Raw genomic sequence first — 9,065 nt, forward strand, 5'->3', positions numbered from 1 at the left:
GAATCTTCAAGTAGGCCCAAGTCAAGTATAAGTAACGTTAAGTCTAAGAGTAAATCTAACATTAAAACTAGTCAAAAAGTAGTCAATAATATTATATTTTTGATCTAAAAAACTCATAGTCATGTTTGTACGAAATTAGAATATTCTACAAAATTTTGTTCGGAAGGATAAACTTATTTTGCTACATCGTGATAAGGAAATTATTTAAAACATGCATAAGAAAAAACCATAACTCAAATATCAGGGTAATCTGCAGCAATTATCCACAGGGCACTCTCAGTCCACCACAAAACAACACATCCTATTGAGTAGGTTGCAACAATTCGTTATGTGTGTGTGTGTGTGTGGGGGGGGGGGGGGGGGGGTTACATAAAACAAAATATACAAATTAATGTTATGTTATTTTCTCATAGCAACTTATTATAAGGTGAACTAAGATACATACATTTCTAACATCAAGAGTACGTTTACAATCAACACCATGTAAACGCCTCATCCTAGGGTATGCAACTGCCTGATGGATAACACCTAATATATGGGAACCATCTATACTGTTATTGGGAAAACTATTATGAAATATAGTGGAAATACCTTAAATGTGTAGACAAATCCCAACATAGTATATGTATGTCTACTGCCAACTCTCGGCTCGTTGGGGTTTAAATGCCCCTTAATTGTATCAAAGACAGTACACAACTGTGTGTATGTGAAATCAAGTATCACTCTACCCCATAGGTACCTGTGTCAACAATTTCACTTAATAAGTAAATATATCATTTGATATAATGTATGTAACTAACTATATACCTGTTAAACTCGTCTAAATTTGAGACGATTGCAAGAAGTTCATTAGTAACTGACTGTCAAGGGTATTTCCCCAAAAATTGTTGATCTAGCATATACATCAGAAAGACTCTCATTGTTTCTGCATCACCTAATTAATGAATTCATTGCATACATGCATAAGGCCAGCCATTCTCACCGAACGTGAAAGCGACACAAATGGAAATGCACGTTTTTCCGAACTATGCAAAATCAACACTAGGGGGAAATACTTTTCGAACCACAAGCCGATAATCAAGCAAAATGCTTTCCTGTTGAAGCAAACCAATTAGTCGTGTACCAGAAATAGAAGCTCATGTAGGTCAAGTGGAGTTAAAGTAGTATACTCCTTGCAGATAAGATAGTAACAGAGTAAATTGTGACATTTTACACCCATTGGTATGTTCACATAATCACCAAAACATGATTACCTGAACATAGCCGCCGCACAAATTGTTTGGTTTTGTAAACGAGCCACGATTTCCCGCCCGATTTCAAGCCTGCAGGTTAGTCATAATCGCTTCGTAGGTTCTGTCATGCTACATAATTCAAAAGGATCATTAATTAAGTATTTTTGTATGTATGTTCCGGAGGACATTTCGGATCACAATTTCATATCCCATTTCCGGATATGAATTCCGGATGAAAACATTATGGATTAGGATCTCGGATAAAAACATTATAGATCCATATTCTAGAACTGTTCTTCGTATTCCGGTCTTGTTATACGATTTCCGTATAAAAATGATACTCTTACATATAATTGCATAATTATATAGGTTTTAACATACGATCTAAAGTAAAGACATATAATTATAAACTTACATATAAAAAGTTATACTCTTTATTGCTAGAAGAAGACATTTGCAGTTGGATTGATACTCCGTTCGTAACGGTGTCCGGAATGTTGGTTCGAGCACAAATGATGTCGAAATAAATTTTGAAACGGTATTTATAAGGGGACCATAAAACTATAACCGTTACCATTTACTAAATACGGGTCCGGAATGACCTGTTCCAGACCTTGTGGTCATTTTTCTAAAAAAAAATAGTTATCGATTTTAAACTACCATTATAAAGTGGTTAGATTACTCAATTTCCTTTTTCTTGATGTTTGAGTACGTAAATGTCATGTTCTATTTTTCAAGATTTATAATAGTTGGTGTTGTGGTGATTATGATGAGTGGATGTTATGGTCATCGCTGTGGTTCTGATGATGCCGATTTTAATCGGTAGTTTTAACGATAATACATCAATTAAAAGAAGATAAACACAAGGTCAAATTAGTCTGGTAAAAAAATTGTGTCTGTTCAATCTGATTAATACCACAATTAAAAGTCTTTGATTCGGTCTTATAGACTTTGATATGTCTGTTATGGGTTTTGATAGCTCAATTAAATAAAATTGTATAAAAGATGACATTTTATTGTTTGCAATAATTAGAACTCAAAACACACACACACACACACATTGTAGTAAAATTTATGATAAAATGATAGAAACATGGGAAGTAGAAAAATGAATGATTTTAACGCCTGTCACCGGCAACGGAATCGGAATTGAAAAGGTATTTGACACGCGATAGAACGGAATCATGAGCGGGATCATACGGGTGGTCTTTTGAAGGAATCTCCAAAATTGCGGGAATTGGGTTGTTGTAGCTATCCACTACAAACCTTATCATATTTGCAACCTGTGTAACAACACAAATAACAATGTATTTTCGTTTATTTGTTTATTATAGCATCATACTTTCATTTATTCCTATTATAGAAAAATTATAATGTTGTAATGGAAAGAAATGAAACTTTGTTGCTTTTCTTGGGTTAATATCATAAAAGACCTTATATATTGAGTTCTTTTTCGGATTAAACCTCAAGTTTACTTTTTTTTTTTACCTGAAAAGACCTTGCTGTTTTTTATTTTTTCGGAGAAATCCCAAAAAAATTATTTTTTTTTCCAGAAAAAAACCCTCAATATTGTATTTTTTCCGAAAAAAACCCCCACATTTTACAAGTTTTTTCGGAGGGTTAATATCATAAAGGACCTTATATTTGTGTTTTTTTTTTTCTGGATTAAACCTCAACTTTATTTTTTGCATGAAAAAGATTTTGTATTTTTTCATTTTTTCCAAAAAAAAAACCCTCAACTTTGTCTTTTTTCCAACAAAACCCCCGAGCTTCTAACTGCTTCCAAATAAACCCTCAACTTTCTTAGTTTTTCTCGAAAGAACCCTCATATTTTACATTTTTTTTGGGAAAAAAAAGACTAAAAGGGCCTGATCGGAAAAAAATGAGATAATACAAGGTCTTTTTCAGTCAAAAAATAAATTTGAAGTTTAATCCGGAAAAAACACAAAATATAAGGTCTATTATAAGATTAACCCTTTTTTGGAAGAAAACTACTAAAAAGGCCAAATTGTAAAAAATGGAAAAAATGCAAGGTCTTTTTCAAGAAAAAAAAAATAAAGTTCAGGTTTAATCCGGAAAAAACACAAAATATAAGGTCTTTTATAACATTAACCTTTTTTTTTTCCATTTAGCCATTCTTTAAGAAAGTTGGAGAAAGGAGGCTTTCAACATTAAGTCCTAACTCTTTACAAATTTGCCCTCATTAACTATTTTCTTCAACTTTATCAAGTTTATATACTATCATTATCTCAAATATCTTTAAGAATCAATTATTTATCCAAACAGCACATAGTGGGAAAAAGAAAAAACAAGGCCCTAAAATCCTCTTTTCTTCTGTAAACTACCAAAATGCAATAATGATTACTTACATATTGACTGATTAAGACAATTGCTACATCATCTCGTGTGGTGAATTCCTTAAAAGCATCCTCAATTTGTTTGACAGTTGTCTCTGAAACAAAATAAAAACAACATTTATGCATATTATGACTTATGTCTACACTGCATAAAAAAATGACATCTGGAAACTTGATGAAAAATACTTGAATCCACAATCATGTAGTTTGTCTTCCTCCTTATGTCAACATTGCCTACTCCAGCAAGTAAAAATCCAGTTATGGTGTCCTACATCAGATATAAACTATTATTATAAGAATATAGAAAAGCATCAAGCTTTAAATGAAGAAGAATAAAAAGATATCACTTGAGTGACAGTTTTAGTAAAATGATTAGAGAAGTAGTAAGTAACAATACAAATTTTATAGAAGCAAACATGAATACACACATCAAATAGAAAACAGTTATTACCTCATCAGCAATCATAGCAATAAGTGCTGAGTTGTTAGTAGGGATTTGAGCCCGGCTTGCCATTTGAGAAAAAAGATAAAACTACAGAAAAAAATGTATGTTAACTCAGCAGATGATAACCAAATAGTTGGTAATTTACAATCTTTCTTTTATCTTACATTCTTTATTCTTTAGGTATAATGTATTTATTAATCCAACAATATTGACATTATGCATAACTTGAATTCAAATATAAATTGGACAAGATATCATGTCTTTCTTAAACAAATATGCCACCCAACTATCATTGACTATCAAAGAAATTAGGGCCAAATCTAACAGTACAATGTTTATGACAATTAAGGCCTCATTTGGAAGCCAGCAACAGTAATACAAGCTAGAAAAGAGGGAACAGGTGGTGTTTTTAAGTTATAATTTTGAATAGAAAAGGCAAAAAACGATTATGATTTACTTAGGGTCATAATGATTAGATATAATCAATGATCATGTTATGATCTGATTTTGATTCTGCAATTCATGATAATCACTTTGAAACCTCACATTCAAAGACGAATTCTACTCTAAAAGATCACTGTAATCCGATGCTTATAGATGTAAAATCTAGGAAACACGGATCAACATTCAAATTTTAGGGTTCCTATGCTGAACTTGATCCCGTAGCCTAAATCTGAGGTACGCAAGCAAAATAAGCATGTTTTAGGTCGAAATGAAACGAAATCCAGATTGAACTCAATTGATAGCACTGTTGGTATATGCATACAGATACAGATAACTCATTGGATCATACATGGATACAGAGGTCTTATTCGAAGCAGCTGAGAGAGAGAGAGAGAGAGAGAGAGAGAGAGAGAGAGAGAGAGAGATGATACCTATTGGCGATCGAGAAAGAGAGAAGCAGGACACGATGATTCCGAACGATCGTAGCGATGAGATTCTATCTGTAACTTATATCGTGAGATATGAGAAAGATTATATTGATTGTAAATTCCTTTTATTTTTCGTCGACCGAAGCTCATTACGATATATTGATAAACTTAAAAAGTTAATTATATAAAGGCGAATTCATAACCTTCTAAATTCTAAACTAACTTTTCAACGATTTTTTTTTTTTCAATTTTCGAAGGATTCGTTTTTTTGTTTTTTTTTTAAAGAAAAATCTGCAGAAAATTCATTAATTTTAGGTCTTATAATCAACTTATTTTTTTTTTAAATCTTTTTTTAGTAAATTAAAACCGATAATTGTATCCATTTTAACCGGTAAACAGTTATCAACAAAATATAAAGACCTTTTTGCAAAATAAATCCAAAAATATTTTTAAAAAAAATATTTGTCAGAAAAATACCATAAGATAATACAATATATTAGACAAAAAAACAAGATAATAAGATAATATTAAAAAAGTTAAAAATAATATATTTAAAAAAATCCTTATATTTATAGATTTATTTGTAAAAAAATCATTATATTGTGTTTGTGATCGGTTTATCAGCTAAAAGAGTCAAAATGAATATAATTACCAGTTTTTAAAACTTAATTGATTAAGAAAAGATAAAAGCTAAATCGATTATTGAGACTAAACATAAGGATTTTTTAGTATATTTTCCTATTTATTTTTTCTACAATTTTTTTCAATCTAATATACAATTTTTTTCAATCCAAGACTTTCACGCTTAATTGAAAAATTATTCAACATCTAAACAACTTAACAAAATTTGTATTATTATACCTTAATATAATTTTAATGATTATGCCTTTTACGGACATCCCTATAATTCTTCTCATATGAAGATATGATGAAGAACCTACAAATTACAATAATTTATTTTGTTTGTTTTGTCCTTCTCAAACTTCAACCTGATTTTCTGACTTGTTTTGTTTTGTTTTAATGATATTGTATCGATCACAAAGGATATTTATATTGGCATACTTCACATAGTTTAAACCTATTTATCTACAAATAAATTGATTTCAACTTATATTTTTATAGTTGATAGATCAAAGTTCACAATATATTTAAATATATACAACGTACTAATCATATTAATAGAAAAAAAAATGATTATTACCACGACAATATAACTTTTTATAATAATATTAGCCTTAAACTAAATTTGTTTTGATCCACGATTAAAGATAGTCATTCTAATTCCCGTTAAAAAAACGAATAATCATTATGGCTGTTTTTGTTAAAAGAAAAAAAGTCATTATGATGGTCAAATGTCCATCTTTGCCACCTTTATTGCTATCGAATATTCTATTCGAAAAAGTTTATTAGTTTTATTTTTGTTCAAAAGTATTTTATATTTTCATGCTAAGTATTTGTATATATATATATATATATATATATATATATATATATATATATATATATATATATATATATATATATATATATATATATATAACATCACATTTGTAACCCTTTCACTACTATTTTTATCATACGAATAAAAACGGGCATTCATGTCTTTTACACAAACAAAAGATCACTGTCCCACCTCACTTTTTGGGGAGGGGTAAAAATGACAATTTTGTCACATTATTATCAGTATGAATCTCATCCAATATATATCAAACACAGTATAAGACTTTATACTGGTTGTCATGTTCTGTCATGTCGAGTCATGTTCTACAGCTTAAGCCAACAAATGGGGTTCCTTTCTTGGCCTCAAAAGAAAAATACAAAGTCATGAACAAAGGCCCATATAAGAAAAGGTCAAATTTAAAAGTCAAAACAACTTTATTTTCTTCACAATCTCATAAAAGAACAATATAGCGAAATTAAAGAAAAGATTATCACATTATACAGCAGTTCTGTTGAGAATCAGCCATATCAGGTGACCTGCATCATGCCAAGAAATCATAAAATCAGATTGACATTAAATAAATCAGTAAATCACAAGTCAAAATTCATACATTCAAAATTCAAAATGAACATTATGCATATGTATAAAAAGAAAGAAATGAAGACTGAAGAGAAGAACTCACAGTTGACCAAGAGCTGAGATATCAAAATCAGGAGCGAGTTCTTTGACTATATCATTTGGGGGTTGACCACATTCTTGCATCTTTTGCATGAGTTCAATGATCTTGTTGAAATTATCAGGCTCAGTGTCATAAACAATATTTAAATCTTTTATAAGTTCATGTTGATGAAAATATCGATCATATTCTTCTTTGCTTAATTTGGATTTATTGTCTTGTAGCCATTTTGGGTATCTTTCTCCAATTTCTTTCATGGGTTCATGAAGAACTTCTTTAGACAAAAGTTGTTGCATCATTGTCTCTACTAAAGACTCCATGTCCTTCACAACAAGAAAACAATATTTAGTGATTAATAATTAAATATAATATTAAGCATATAATCAAACTATTGAAGATCATAAAAAAAGTACCTGGCCTTTAGCAAGTTCTTCAAACTGTTTGACTAAATCCTCCATCATTTTATCATCTCCCAAACCATCAATGGGACCCGATTTCAAACCCGCAATAGATTCCAAACCCTTAACAGTTTCCCTAGTTTGTTCTCTCAACTTATCAAGAGTCTCAGAAGCATGCGACACTTTTGGTGACACTTTTTGCTTTCCTTTGTTCTTACTTCTTAAATCAGGCAAACCCATCCCTAATCCTTGAACTCCACTTGGCATTAGAGATGCCTCTCCTTTGTTCCCTTCATCATCCTTGCTTTTATCACCCAAAAAAAAACAAAGTATTATAGCTCAAACCCCATGGAAAAGCTTCAATAGGTTCAGAATCAACCAAAACAACGTAGTTTTGAGGTTTTTTTGAACAAAAAAGAGGCAAGTGTAATGCTTTTATATGAATTTACAATCCACAATTTGTCCAAAATCTTTCTTATTGACACAAATAACCAAGTATGAATGTATGATGATTCAAAATGTGAACCATTTGTAATATATGTTTTGAAATAGTAAATCTTGTGAACCAAATCAATGTTATAAGTGTTTCATAACTACTGCTATGTCACAAACCATAATTTTATACTGAAAATTGGTTGAAAGTTGAATGTTAAGCAACAAATTTACTAGAAATAGAGATTGTTCTGATTTTGTTATCCCATCTCTGTATTAAATATGAAAGGTACTTAGGTTTTACGAGAAAAGGCCAACCTAAGCAATTGAATTTCAATTCAATTTATCAAATTCACTTCCTGGGGTCATAATTGACCTCCGCCAGAGCGTGTAATCTCGATGATTTTAATCAGGATTCAAGAGTTAGGAATTGTTACGAACCTTTGAGAAGAAGAAGATGCAAGATTTAGGGTCTGGAAATCATCCAAAGCGCCTAATTACATATGAACAAATAGAATCATTCAGCGTGAGTGATAAACCTCGATTACTTGAGTAATTTCAAGATATCAAACAAGAACCACATAACACAAACGAAATTGGGGGAGAAGAGTAAACTTACTATCTAGAAGTTGGTCTAAATCATCTGAATGCTCAGCCATGATTATTTTGCCTTGAGTTTCTCTCTAGATAACACTTCTCCTGTCTCTAAAAAGTTGTAACGTGGTGTAGATTGAGAGAATTTTGGGAGAAAGGGCGAAATCTTTATTAGGAGAAAGTGTGACGTCGCCCGACGGGGGTAAAAGACAGGAGTCGGAGATGTGGTGGTTCTGAGCAACCCCGGCTGTGCAAAGGATGAAAATCAATGGCTCAGATTAACTTCTTTTTATATCTAAATTGTATTTTCAAGTTATTCGTATAGGATATATTTTTAATAAATTGTTTTTTATGCGTTTCAATATAAAAATTAGCAAAAAGTTGGTTTCAACAATTAGCATAAAAATGCTTGATTTTTTTAATATATTGCTCAACTTGCGATTAATAAAACTATAATTTTTTTGTGATTGATTAGATTAGAAATACATGTCATTGTGAATTACCTAATGATTTTTGATAAGAGGATCTATAGATTAATAATCATTACGGAGAAATATTTACAATGTGATTAGGTTTGGTTGGTGACCTTGTTATTACAGCACATATAGGGTTTTCACC

The 9,065-nt window shown here is 30.7% G+C and overlaps 2 protein-coding genes across 2 annotated transcripts; both read right to left on the reverse strand.

Moving 5' to 3' along the window:
- Positions 1–2,226: 2,226 nt before the first annotated feature.
- On the reverse strand, positions 2,227–5,055 carry LOC111903949 (V-type proton ATPase subunit F). The gene is made up of 5 exons (XM_023899726.3): positions 4,910–5,055; positions 4,041–4,121; positions 3,776–3,857; positions 3,602–3,684; positions 2,227–2,515 (listed from the first exon to the last, which is right to left on the reverse strand). Exons 2-5 carry the CDS (start codon positions 4,101–4,103, stop codon positions 2,351–2,353), a joined length of 393 nt encoding a protein of 130 aa, XP_023755494.1. The 5' UTR covers positions 4,104–4,121; positions 4,910–5,055; the 3' UTR covers positions 2,227–2,350.
- Positions 5,056–6,677: 1,622 nt separating this feature from the next.
- LOC111903955 (peroxisome biogenesis protein 19-2) lies at positions 6,678–8,708 on the reverse strand. The gene is made up of 5 exons (XM_023899733.3): positions 8,473–8,708; positions 8,295–8,346; positions 7,437–7,725; positions 7,030–7,346; positions 6,678–6,883 (listed from the first exon to the last, which is right to left on the reverse strand). The coding sequence occupies exons 1-5, from the start codon at positions 8,510–8,512 to the stop codon at positions 6,838–6,840; spliced, it is 744 nt and encodes a 247-aa protein (XP_023755501.1). The 5' UTR covers positions 8,513–8,708; the 3' UTR covers positions 6,678–6,837.
- Positions 8,709–9,065: the final 357 nt, after the last annotated feature.

The sequence above is a fragment of the Lactuca sativa genome, chromosome 6 (genome assembly GCF_002870075.4).
Source record: "Lactuca sativa cultivar Salinas chromosome 6, Lsat_Salinas_v11, whole genome shotgun sequence".
NCBI lineage: Eukaryota > Viridiplantae > Streptophyta > Magnoliopsida > Asterales > Asteraceae > Lactuca > Lactuca sativa.

What these genes read in the sequence shown, in the direction of transcription:
- LOC111903949 (XM_023899726.3), bottom strand. Translation starts at nt 4,103, where the DNA reads ATGGCAAGCCGGGCTCAAATCCCTACTAACAACTCAGCACTTATTGCT. An exon ending in TTGCTATGATTGCTGATGAG is followed by an intron (nt 3,858 to 4,040) that starts GTAATAACTGTT and finishes TATCTGATGTAG; the next exon opens with GACACCATAACTGGATTTTT. An exon ending in TTGTCTTAATCAGTCAATAT is followed by an intron (nt 2,516 to 3,601) that starts GTAAGTAATCAT and finishes GTTGTTACACAG; the next exon opens with GTTGCAAATATGATAAGGTT.
- LOC111903955 (XM_023899733.3), bottom strand. Translation starts at nt 8,512, where the DNA reads ATGGCTGAGCATTCAGATGATTTAGACCAACTTCTAGATA. An exon ending in GCATCTTCTTCTTCTCAAAG is followed by an intron (nt 7,726 to 8,294) that starts GTTCGTAACAAT and finishes GGGTGATAAAAG; the next exon opens with CAAGGATGATGAAGGGAACA. An exon ending in ATCTCAGCTCTTGGTCAACT is followed by an intron (nt 6,884 to 7,029) that starts GTGAGTTCTTCT and finishes GGCATGATGCAG; the next exon opens with GTCACCTGATATGGCTGATT.